Source organism: Vombatus ursinus, unplaced genomic scaffold (assembly GCF_900497805.2).
Source record: "Vombatus ursinus unplaced genomic scaffold, bare-nosed wombat genome assembly UNPS02014818.1, whole genome shotgun sequence".
In the NCBI taxonomy this organism is placed as follows: Eukaryota; Metazoa; Chordata; class Mammalia; order Diprotodontia; family Vombatidae; genus Vombatus; species Vombatus ursinus.
The window spans coordinates 9,706,489-9,719,532 of record NW_020954596.1 but is presented as its reverse complement, the minus strand read 5'-3'; the positions used below and the strand labels follow the sequence as shown (position 1 = coordinate 9,719,532).

At 40.0% G+C, this 13,044-nt stretch overlaps 1 protein-coding gene across 1 annotated transcript in view; it reads left to right on the top strand.

Annotated features, from left to right (window-relative positions):
• NOP14 (NOP14 nucleolar protein) overlaps positions 1-13,044 on the top strand; it is a 59,524-nt gene that overhangs the window by 23,091 nt on the left and 23,389 nt on the right. Inside the window, exons 5-9 of the mRNA XM_027836501.1 lie at positions 2,628-2,762; positions 4,147-4,269; positions 5,180-5,311; positions 6,991-7,291; positions 9,512-9,642. Of these exons, the coding sequence (XP_027692302.1) occupies positions 2,628-2,762; positions 4,147-4,269; positions 5,180-5,311; positions 6,991-7,291; positions 9,512-9,642 (822 nt within the window). The remainder of the gene's footprint in view (positions 1-2,627; positions 2,763-4,146; positions 4,270-5,179; positions 5,312-6,990; positions 7,292-9,511; positions 9,643-13,044) is intronic.

Genomic DNA, 13,044 nt, shown 5'->3' with positions numbered 1-13,044 from the left:
TGGAGATAAATTACCTTTCTTTGTTTTACCTCTCCAAGACTCAGTTTCCCTTCCTGTAAAACAGGACTAATACTTGTATGATCTACCTCACAGCATTTTCATGAGGCACTAATGAGAGAAAATGAACCATGATCTTCTGTTCTGTACAACTCCCCTTCTCCCTCCTACTTCTGCAATGATGGTGGCAGACAGGCGGGAAAGGGGGCAGAGAGCAGCACGAATCATGTACAGACTTTAGACTATCAATAAATTTCCATTTACCTTTTAGCATTCTAAATATGAGATCCTTCACCAGTAACCAACAAGTAGACATATCACCAGAGGGGCTTAAAATCATATAATTCTTGATATGCCTTGCTATAAACAAAACCAGAAAGAAAAAGAAGGAAGCTACAGTTAAGTAGAAGACAGGTTCATGGGGATTCCTTGGACAGGCAAAGAAAGAAGTTGGCTGAGTGGCGTTTATCAGACACCCAGAGGCAACCAGAAACATTCTTTCATGGGATATTTGGTTATTATGTATTATGATACTAGTAAATAAGGACAAAAAGTCCATCTTGAAAATAATGGCAGCCTGGACACATGCATCAGTTGGTGAGGATGAAATGTGTAGGAATTTTGTAAAGATTGCATGCCTGCAATCCTGTCCATACCCAGGTTTTGCAAGAGTCCTCCGTACTTGAATCAAGTGCATCCTCAGTGACAGCGTTAGTGAGGAGCAAGCAGGCTTTCACAAATGGTATTCCATAAGGGACCACATCTTGACCATCTCACAGTGTGAGAAAGACATGATGAGTATTAAGATCCCATTGTACATGTTGCTGACAGTGAAAAAAATTTTAATTAATTTGCTAGAATAAAATGCTACAAGCTTTTTTACAGCAAAGGTATTTCTCTTCCATATATTATGATCATTCAGGATTCCTTAGAATATATCAAAACAAGTAATTCTATTCCATGACCCCTCTGATTGCAAGCATCAGAGGAGCCATTAAACAGGGAGATATATACTTATCAAAGTTATATGTCACTGTGAAGGAGAAAATCCAGCATAGAGGCCAGCCCAAGAAGGGATTCTCTGTTAATATTAAGGTCCTTCAGATACTCCTGTTTGCACATGATATGCTGATTACAGAAGACCCCCAGGGCATCGCTGAGCCTCCTAGAAGAAATCTTTAATTACTCAAAACAATTCAACCTGCCCATCTACACATATGCTTCATTCACATCTACACGTGGATGAAGAATGTCCGTTGCTCTTGTTTCAACATATATTTGGATGGAAAAACTGCCCCCAGAATTGAACAGAAAGAAGATAGCAGGCTGTAATTGCTTTGGGAAAATAGCAAATTATGAAATGAAAGCAAAGATCTATCTTTTCAATACTAACATTTTGCTGGTATCGTGTATGGCAGCATGATGCCAGTAAAGAACTAAAAATGAGTGTCAACCAGAAGGCAGTGGAGCGCATCCAGCAACATAGAACCAAGGAAGCACTCCCCAGAGAAACAGGAGTAATGGATGTCAGCAAGGAAGAAGAGAAGCTGCCCTGGTCATCATGTCTCAAGAGCAGGGAATGACAAATAAACGGTCACAGTGTTGTGCTGGTCCCCTCAGAAAGTCAGGAGAAAGCAGGGAAAGCTTCTAGTGTGTGGGCTGAACACCCAGTACTGAAATTTTGGAAGACCATGGAGAAGGGTCTTACCTGGAGGGGCTGCAATGTGCTTCATTGGAGGAAACTCCCAAACTGATGAGATCCCAGATTCATTTGAGTATAGATAATGTTACTCTTACCTAGTACCTACTAATAATTTCAGTGATTAGACACTTGCAGAAGATTTAGATTCTACTTGTAATTAATTTTTTTTCTCTTTCATGTATTCATTTGATAAGCATCATGCTTCCTCTGCCATGCACATGACTTAATAGTAATTGAGATAAAGAATATGTTGTTGAGGTGCAGAACTATCTTCACAGGTGGAGAAGACATTGTCTCTGATTCCCAGAAACTTTGTCATGAAAGGGAGATAAAATAGGTACATTAGCAAACTCTGTGATACAAAATAGAATATAATGCATGCATGAATAAGGTACAAGCACAACGCTCTATTCATAGGTAGGAGAGGTCAGTTAGGTTGATAGGAAATCGTAACCCTTTCATTTTACAGATGAAGAAAATTAAGTCCCAGCGAGATTAGAATGACTTGTGTAAGGTCATACAAATCTGGGGATTTGAATCCAATTCCTGTGACTCCAGATTTGGTGCTGTTTCTACTCTATTGCTTCTGGTGTAATATAGGGGATAAGGGAAAGAGATTATGGAAAATTTAACAACAGAGGCAGGGGTGTGTGAAGGGACCTTACTGGAAGTGTGTCATTTTCATAAGCAAAGGTGTAGCATTTTAGATAATTGTGTTAACTAATCACAGGTAGTAAGACATGGATTTTTTTTAATCTATTAATTTTTTATCTTTTGGAAACAAATATCAGCTTGTGCTATTTCTGTTTGTATTGTCATATGTTGGCTTTGGACTATGTGGTTGCTTCTTTTATTTGCTAAAAACTAGAATATTTAGTCTGAAGGGAATACTAATGGTGTAAGGAGGTTTGTTTTTTTTTTTCCCTAGCGTGAGAGACAGACTCAACGAGAAAATGCCCTTGAACTCACTGAGAAATTGGACAGTGATTGGAAGGAAATCCAGTTTCTGCTGTCTCGCAAAACCTCCAAATTGGAAAAAAAGGATAAAGAAGAGAAACCTAAGGTAGGAGCCAAACCATTAAACTAAATACTGAACTGAATGGCTTCTAATTATTTCAGCCAGGGGAGAGTTTTAAAGGCCATCAAGCATGTGCTGGCCCTTTTTCTTTTATTCAATAGTCATTCATTCCAACACCAATTATTAAGGACCTCCTATGTACAAAGTAGGACATGGTCCTTGCCCTTCTGGAACTTAGAGTCTCACGGGGGAGATGAGACATGCACAAACATGAGGTTGTTGACACAGAATGGAATGTGTTAAGAGCGTAGAAAATCTACAATGGGCTATGTAAGATCTAAGGTGGAATGCGCGTTTCCAACTGGAGGGGTAGGAGAGTATTCATGGAGATGGCGACATTTGAACTGGGGCTTGAAGAATCATGGGATTTCAATAGGCACAGGTGGGAACAGGGTGAGGAAGCCATTCCATGCCTAAGGAATGGCAGAAACCAAGGCACCAACATGAGAAAGAGCCCTGAAAATGTAGAGGGGACAAGGAATGGTCCATTTTGACTCGGGCTTATTAACATATCTGAAAGGAAGAAGTATGAAATAAGATGGGAAAGGCATCGGGGCATCCAGATGTTGTGCCTTTTGGCTTTAATCGTTCGCCTTGGGTTCTAGATTGTCCGTTTTAAAAAATTAAGTTGTTGACATCTTGCCAGTGTGAGGGGAATCTAAATTATTTTCAATATTAACAGACCTTTCAGATGGGTATATTTTACCCTCCCCTCAAATGGCCTAGTTTCTAGACTTAGGAGAAGTTTCAGTGTTAATTTTTTTTTTCAAATAGTCTTCTGTCCTTTCTAATAGACAAATAAATTCTTTCTCAAATACATTTATTTTATTATTTATCCCATTGATTCTGAAGTACTCATTTTTTTTCACTCCCAGTTAGTTAAATACACTTTCTTCAATTGAGTAGCTGCTCTTTGGAAAACAGCTCTCATTTGCCCAGACTTTGATTTCATCTGACTCTCCATAGTACTTTCTCAGCAAGTTAGGTGTTTTGAGCCAACCTTATCATTCCTGACATTTTAACAAGTTTCCCATACATTAGACATACAATAGCATGAAAGGTCCCCTCCAGCCCTAGAAAAATTCTGTTTTTATTAATGTTTAAATATTTTTCTTTTTGAGTGAACACTATTTTTGCTAATCCACATGTTTTGAGAGAGATTTTCTAACCTTCCAAGACCTTCTTTTTCATTGATTTCTTTAATCTGTAAGTAGTATTATGATTGTTTTTCTTCTGGCAGAAGAGAATTAGATGTGGCTTGGCTGCTTCCAGACTTGGCCCTAGCCATTGCTAACTGTTGCCAGACATCTGTTGGCAGAGGTCTCTGAAGACAAAGCACTTCTAACTGAAAGGGCTTGTTTTCCCTCAGCCTGATGCATATGACATCGTGGTCCGGGAGCTTGGATTTGAAATGAAGGCGCAGCCCTCGGACAGGATGAAGACTGAGGAGGAGCTGGCCAAAGAGGAGCAAGCCCGACTCAAGAAGCTAGAGGTACCTCAGTCCCAGTTGACTCTTTACTGTTGTAGCCTTGCAACTAATGGTGCTGGTCTTCTTAGTCACAAGAGGCTGAAGAGCCGAAAAAAGTGAGGGAAGTGCTTAAGTGTGTCTTGTAAGACTGTTTCCATTTCCCTTTTATACCCAAAAGAGGCATTTAAAGAAAATGCTCCAGACTGAAAATTCAGCCTTCAGACATCTTCTGTTAGCCAGGAATTTCATCTTGGCCCAGTATTATTAAGTAGTATTAATTCACAGACTGAAAATGTACATTGTGTTGTATCAGTGGCATCATTTAGCATATTTAGAAGAGATTTTTTAATGAGAGATTTTATTTCATGCACTTGTTACTTGGTGTACACAGAGTAACTAGTGAAATATCTCTGTACCCAGGATGTGTGTGTGTGTCTATGTATATATACATACATAGATACATGTATATATCTCCATTAAGAAATTGCTTTATTTGACTGAAAAGATTGTAAGAATAAATATTGGGGGGTTTTTGTGACTATAAAAATGTTTCTGCTATGACTAAGGCCTTCAACTCCAAAGAAAACTACATTTTCTTTGGTAAATAGGATGTGCTCTAAAATCATAGAAGACTTGTGATGTATTTGTTAGTTTTATTGAAGAAACCTAAGTAGAAAACACTCATAAAGCATTCAGAGTCTGACATGAATCCACAGAACAAGGAAATTCCGATTGGGGACTGCACAGTTGGGAGTGCTCCGGGATCTTTTACCACCTCTGGTAGTACAGTGAGTCCCCCAGAGAATAGCAAAACATCCTTAATCATTAATGCAGCAAGTTAGTGCTGACCACAAGGTGCCTAAGTTTTGTGTCTTGTCTTACCTGCCAACATGGAAACATTTTTTGTTGTTGTTATTGTTATTGTTTGGGACAGGCTGATAGACTTCGCCGGATGCTTGGAAAGGAGGAAGATGAAAATATTAAGAAACCAAAGCACATGTCAGCAGATGATTTAAATGATGGCTTCGTTCTAGATAAAGATGATCGACGTCTACTTTCTTACAAAGTAAGAGATTTGGGTTTTCAGTGTCCCAAGTTGTTTAAAAATCACTTTTTCAGTAATAGTGTTCTCTAGTGAATTTATCTTAATGGTGTACTCTTTTGAAGGAAGCTATTCATCTTTTCTTTAAAAAGGCAGGTTCTCCATAGTGCTATGTTTAGATGTTTACTGATATAATCAAATGTCAAAACATTATTGAGAAGATGGTAATAACACCTATCTACCTCACCTCCCTGGAGAAGGTTCACAGATTGTAAAATCAGTGAAATCAGCATTATTTACTGTTCATTTGTTCACTTCGGCTATTCCTTATCACAGATGAGTGGTTTATCTATAAATCTGTTTTAATACAGTGGTACGTATAGTTTAGGTAGCTAGCATGGCTAGAGTTTTAAATGTCAAGTTGAATAGCTATAATTCACTTCATCGATTATTAATTGCCTAATCCCCGTTAAGCACTGGAGTTTAAAGTAAAGTTCCTTCCTTCAAGGAACTTCGCCACAATTCTGAAATGTATTCACCTTGAAACAGCCAGGAAAGGGCCTTTGAATCATAGACTTTTAGTATTAGAAGAAATGTCTAAGGTCATGGATTCCCACTTTTTCCTGAAGCATAAATTCCCTGTACAATGCCTAACAAACAATCATGCTCTGCCCAAACATCTCCAGAGATGAATTCTTACTACTCATGGTTTGATTTTTATTTTTTAACCCCATCTGTTAAAAACAAGTTCATCCTTCCACTGAATTGAAATTTAGCCCCTTGTTCTGTCTACTCTTTGGTCTTAGTTCTCCCATCAGGGGAAGAGCAGGTTAAGTTTCATCATCTTCCATATGACAACCCTTAAAATATTTTAAAAGAGAGATCATGTTCCCCCTAAGACCTTTCTTCCCAAGGCTAAACATTCCCACGCCCATCAGCCAGTCGTCATCGAATGTTTTCAGATCCCCTTTCCATCCTGGTTGCTGGGCTCTTGTCACATTGCTGCTTGTCAGCATTCCTTAAGAAGTGGGGCCCTCAGAACTGAACACCATATTCCACATGTGGTCTGACCAGGGTGGAGAACAGAAAGACTGTAAGCTCCCTTGTTGATGACATCATGCCTCTGCTCACGCAGCCTTAATGCAGGGAAGCTGTTGAACTCGGCACATAGCTGACTGCTAGCTCCTTCCCTCTGCCTCTCTCATCCACGTCTAGCACATCAGATCAAGTCAAGTCAGCAAACCCTTTTTAAGCACTTGCTATGTGCCTGACACTGCGCTAAGCACTGGGGATACAAAGAAAGGCAGAGTTTGGGGGATGTGGAGGGTAGTAAAGTGACTTGTGCAAGGATCAGCCCAGAGGCCAGCGTTCCTGGATTGTGGAGTGGAGAGAGATGTAAGGAGACGAGAGAGATCAGGAGAGGCCAGATTACAAAAGACTTTAAAGGCCAAACCGGATTTCTATATTTGATCATATGGACAAAAGAAAAGGCTATAAAGGAGAGTCTGGAAGCGAAGCTAGTATTGTTCTGCCTAACTGTTGGTAGTAAATGCAAATAGTCCTTAGACCCTGCTTTAATTGTGCCCTGTTGAGGTTACATTATGCTCACTCTCATCTTTACTCTTTTATCTCAAACATTTTGTCTTAACTGTTGTGCCTACTGGATATCCTATAAATGATTGATTTATTTTTTCTGTTATAAGGATGGGAAGATAAATCAAGAAATAGATGACCCTAATGAGGAGGAACAAGCCCAGGAAGGCAGTGAAGAAGACTGGAAAGAAAGGGAAGGAGATAAAGAGTCAGATACTGAGGATTCAGAAGAAAGTGATGCCCCAGATAGTCACTCCGACCTTGAATCTCATGTGGACAGTGAGGAAGAGGACATTATACATGAGAATCAACAGAAAAAGCAACTCCAGGCACCTGAAAAAAAATCAAGTGATGCCAACCAAAAAGCGATGATAGAAGCTGCTAGATCTGAACTCCCATATACATTTGCTGGTAGGCAAACAACTGGGTTTTTCTTGTATCTTAGATGTAGAAAAAGCTCTCATTTCATTAGTTCTCTACACTTCACCTTGCACATCTGTAAGGGAAAAAATCAAATCACAAAGGAAATAACATACTTTTTACTTCGGTTTTTATGTCAGTACCCTTGTACCTCTTCTGTGTACCTCTTAGGAGACTTTAGCTAGGTTAGCATTTACCCAATTAATCAACCCTTTTATATTGGTGAGCAGAGTGTCTCTGAGTGAGAACACGAAGTAATTCCTACCGTCATAGGGGCTTTGTATTTTCACACTTTGGGCTGTTGAGGGGTAGTTAGTGATAGAGAAATTCTGGAATTTAAGTCGTTTTCCTGCATGACTGTAGGGCCCTATCAGTAGGCCAGTTGCTAAGCCAGTGCAAATCAGCCTCTTCTTGTATAAGACCTTTCACAATCATTTCCTAGTTAATGTTGTTAAGCAGAAACAGTTTTTGTGGTACTTGGAATAAGTTTGTTAGTGAAGAGGCTTTGTTCAAAGAAACTACCGCTTTATCCCAGTGAACAGCCTTAGAAAATAGATCCTTCTTGATGGGCTCTTCCATGGAAAAGGCTAATCCTTTTAGACCTGTGCTGTAAATATGCAGATAAAAAATGCCTCTTACATGGTACATGACTCAGTCACTATTTGTACTGCCTCCTTGTCTCACCCCACAAAACTCCCTAGTGATGTCACCTACATGGTTTTTTACTAATCCAGACCGTGCTTTGGCCCAGTAAAATAGGGACTCTCTATCTCTGATCATGCTCTCTGTCCTTCACTGCTTCTGCATGATGGCTCATCTACAATAAATAGCATTTATTGTGGTTCAGGAATGGAAAACAGGAATCAGTGAAATACAAGAAGCCATTGTTGAGAGAAACAAGATGTAGAGGAGAGTTGAAGCAATACTGTCTTAGGAAGGTTTTTAGAGAGAGGCAATGTGGCATCATGGTTAGATATCTGGCCTTATAATCAGGAAGTGCAGTCCTGCCTCTGCTGTATATTGACCGTGTGACCCTGGGCAAGTCAGCTAACCTTTCAGTGACCCAGACATTAAGTTGGAGAGCAGCTTCCAGTCTGCACTGGTAAAGGGAGATTGCTCACTGGTAGCTACTTGTATCAGTGATATCCTAAGTCCAGACCAAAAGGTTTTCAGAAGTAAGGACTTTTACATGCACTTTGGGTTAGGGCCTTTCCTCTGTTGTGATGACATCTGTCATCGTTCAGAAACTTGGTGGTGCCTCCCCATTCCTTATGGGATAAACCTAAGCTCCTCAGTTTGGCATTTGGCACCATCCACATTCTGTTTCCTCCTTTCCATCCAACTTAAGAGCTGACCACGTCCTGTTTTGTACCTTCTGCTCCATCAAGGCTGGGGTCCTCACTAATTACAATGCGTTTCCAATTCCACTCTAAACTAAACTGATCCTCTGAGTCAGTATTGGGGTTCCGGGCACAGGGATGGTATGGTGTGATGGAAAGAGAACTGAATTGGGCATCATCGGACAGCTTTGTTCTGAATCTGTTCTGCTTCCTGCCACCTTTGTGTATCGGGTGCCTTCTGTGTCCTCATCTGTAAAATCAAGGACTTGAATTAGGCAATCTCGAAAGTCTCTTCCATTTCTCAATACCGTGATCTTCTGAACTTTAGCTCAGCCTCCATTTTGAACTTTTAAGATGATTTTCCATGGAAAAATATTTGGGGATTATTCCTTTAATGAGATTTTAGGTAGTCATTCCTTTGATAAGATTTTTGAGCCTATAAAATTCAATATGAAATTAAAATAGGCTTCAGGATTTCCTCAGTATAAACAAGTAGCAAACATTAAATATATTTATCCTTTTATATTTAGGATCTGCCAAAGGAAATAACTTCTTAGAATCACAAATCTAGAGCTAGAAAGGGCCTCAGATGCTAAGTCTAAGCCCCTCATTTTATAGTTGAGGACACCAAGTCTCAGGAAGAGTAAGTGACTTCTTGTTGTCATACACACAGGTAGTAGGAATCAGAAGCCATATTTGAATAGCTAAGTTTCTTAATTCCAGAGCCAGTATGTTCTCTACTGTACCACACTGTTTTTAAAGGAAATTAAATTTTCACTGTAACGGGCATGATTATTCTTCAGGAGCAAAGTGTTTTCATTTGCTTTTTGGATATACTGTTTATGAAACATTTTTGGTTATTTTTTTATAGCTCCTGATTCCTATGAGGAACTTAAGGCTTTACTCTCAGGAAAATCAACAGAACAGCAGCTTGTGGTGATCGAGAGAATTCAGAAATGCAACCATCCAAGTCTTGCTGTGGGAAACAAAGCAAAATTAGAGGTATGTCTATGTGTTTGGAGTTGGAGGACTCTGAAGGGCTGTGTTCCTAGCTTAAGTCTGTTTATAAGACTGCTGTTGTCTGGAGTGGTGCTCTAACACAGAGCAGGCAAACATTTCCACGCTGCCAGGATCATTGTCAATAAAGACTGGTTAAGTGCTTAGCTCATGGACAACCCAGTGCTAGGGTCCATGCTGATCGTGTTTTAATTCTCATATGGGCTCAGATTCTACAGTTTACTCAAGCACCACTCATTTTTGACTCTTTTTTTTTAGTTAATAAATTTATTTTTAGTTTTCAACATTTACTTTCATAAGATTTTGAGTTCCAAATTTTCACCTCATCTTGCCCCTCCCCCCACCCCAAGATGGCATGCATTCTGAATAACCCTTCCCCTAGTCTGCCTTCCATTCTATCTCTCCCCCCCTCTCTTATCCCCTTCCCCTTCTATTTTCCTGTAGTGCAGGATAGATTTCTGTACCCCATTTTCTGTATTTCTTATTTCCCAGTTGCATGTGAAAACATTTTTTTAAACATGTGTTTTTAAAACTTTGGGTTCCAAATTTTCTCCCTTCCTTCATCCCCACCCACCCTTATTGATAAGGCAAGCAACTCCATATAGGGTTATACATGTGCAGTTATGCAAAACACTTCCATAGTAGTTGTGCTGTGAAAAACTAACTCTATTTCCCTTAATCCTATCCTGCCCCCCCCATTTATTTTACTCTTTCTTTTGACCCTGTCTCTCCTCAGAAGTATTTGCTTCTGATTATCCCCTTTCCCAGTCTGCCCTCCTCTCTATTATCCCCCCGCTCTCTTGTCCCCCATTTTCCTGTAGGGTAAAACAGATTTCTGTACCCAGTTGAGTGTGTATTTATTCCCTCGTTAAGTCAAATCCTATGAGAATGAGATTCACTCATTCCCTCTCACCTTCCCCCGTTTCCCCTCCACTGTAAGAGCCTTTTCTTTTCTGTTTTTTTGGTGAGATAACTTACCCCGTCTACCTCTCCCTTTCTCTTTCTCCTAGTATAAAACTCTCTCACCCCTTAATTTTATTCTCCAGATATGACGCCTTCATCTTCAACTCACCCTGTGCCCTCTCTCTATCCATTTATCTATCTATCTATCTATCTATCTATACATATACATACATATAATTTTTTCCCTCCAACTACCCTAATACTGACAAAGGTCTCATGAGTTACAAATATCATCTTTCCATGTAGGAATATAAACAGTTCAGCCTTAATAAGTCTCTTATGATTTCTCTTTCTTATTTACCTCTTCATGTTCCACTTGAGTCTTGTATTTGAAAGTCAAATTTTCTATTCAGCTCTGGTCTTTTCATCAAGAATTCTTGAAAGTCCTCTATTTCACTGAATGACCATTTTTAGCCCTGAAGGATTATACTCAGTTTTGCTGGGGAGGTGATTCTTGGTTGTAATCCTATCTCTTTTGCCCTCCGGAATATCATATTCCATGCCCTGCGGTCCCTTAATGTAGAAGCAGCTAAATCTTGTGTTATCCTGATTGTGTTTCTACAATACTTGAATTGTTTATGACTGCTTGTAATATTTTCTCCTTGACCTGGGAACTCTGGAATTTTACTACAATATTCCTAGGAGTTTTCCTTTGGCGATCTCTTTCAGGAGGAGATTGGTGGATTCTTTCCATTTCTATTTTGCCCTCTGGTTCTAAAATATCAGGGCAGTTTTCCTTAATAATTTCTTGAAAGATGATGTCTAGGCTCTTTTTTTGATCATGGCTTTCAGATAGTCCAACAATAATTTTTAAATTCTCTCTCCTGGATCTGTTTTCCAAGTTAGTTGTTTTTCCAATGAGATATTTCACATTGTTTTCTAATTTTTCATTCTTTTGGATTTGTTTTACAGTGTCTTGATTTCTCACGAAGTCACTAGCTTCCAATTGCTCTATTCTAATTTTTGAGGAAGTATTTTCTTCAGTAATCTTTTGGACTTCCTTTTCCATTTGGCCAATTTTGCTTTTTAGGGCATTCTTCTCATTGGCTTTTTTGGACCTCTTTTGTCATTTGGGTTAAGCTATTTTTTTAAGGTGTTATTTTCTTCAGTATTTTTTTGGGTCTCCTTTAGTAAGCTGTTGACTTGTTTTTCATGATTTTCTTGCATCACTCTCAGTTTTTCCTCTACTTCTCTTACTTGCTTCTCAAAATCCCTTTTGAGCTCTTCCAAGGCCTGGGACTGATTCATATTTTTCTCAGAGGCTTTGAATGTAGGAGCTTTGGCTTCGTTGTCTTCTTCTGGTTGTATGTTTTGATGTCCTTCATCACCAAAGTAAGATAATATAGTCTGACTCTTTTTGCGCTGCTTACTCATGATCCCAGCCAATTACTTGAGTTTTAAACTCTTTGTTAAGGTAAGAGTCTGCTTCCAGTGTGAAAAATGTACTGTCCCAAGCTTCGGGGGTTTGTACAGCTGTTTTCAGAGATATTTCTAGGGACCTGTAAATTTTCAGTTCTTCCAAGGTGCTATGATAAGGGGCGAGGTGTTTCCTCTCCACTGCCACAACAAGCTCCACCACACCAGCACTCCTCCCTGCCCCAGGACCGCCCCTCAGAACTGTGACCCAGATCCAAGCACGGGCAAAACAAGAGATTCCTGCCTCAGCACTGGCAAAGAGATCCCTGCAATCCCCCTCCGATCAGCCACTCGATTCCCCCTTAGTCTGTGGGCCGGAAGCTCAGGAGGCAGCCGCCAGAGCTGAGACCTAGCTTCTCTCTCACCGCAGTCACAGACTTTTCCCACTGACCTTCCAGGTTCTCTTTGGCGTTCATGAGTTGAGAAGTCTGGAAACCGCCACAACTGCCCGCAATTCAGTCCTCTGACACCTGCTGCAGGCTTGCTGCAGCCTGTGCGTCCATGCCAAACTGCGCTCTTCTCCCCGCCCGGCGCAGTATACCTTAATCAGCCATCCAGGCTGTCTTGGGCTGGAAATTTGTTTCACTCTGTCTTTTTGTGGGTTCTGCTGCTCTAGAATTTGTTTAGCCATTTTTTATAGGTATTTGGAGGGGTTTGTGGGAGAGCCCAAGCAAGTCACTCTCTTTCTTCTTCTGTATCAAGTTAATCACCAAGGTCCTGTTTATTCTCCCTCCTAATTGTTTCTCACACTTGTCCTGTTTCTGTCCTTTCAAGTTCCACAGCCCTTATTTCTGAGTTATTAAATGGTCTTCTGGTGTCTGGACTCTCTCTCCAATGTAGCACATGCACTGTTGCATTTCTAAATTGCTTCTAGCATGTTAGCTCTTGCTCAGGATCCTTCATTATCATCAGATCAAATCCAAATTTCTCAGCCCAGTTTTTAGGATCCTCTGCAGTCTGGCCCTATCCAGTTTTCCTCTCACTCTTTCTCACAGTATACCCTCTGCT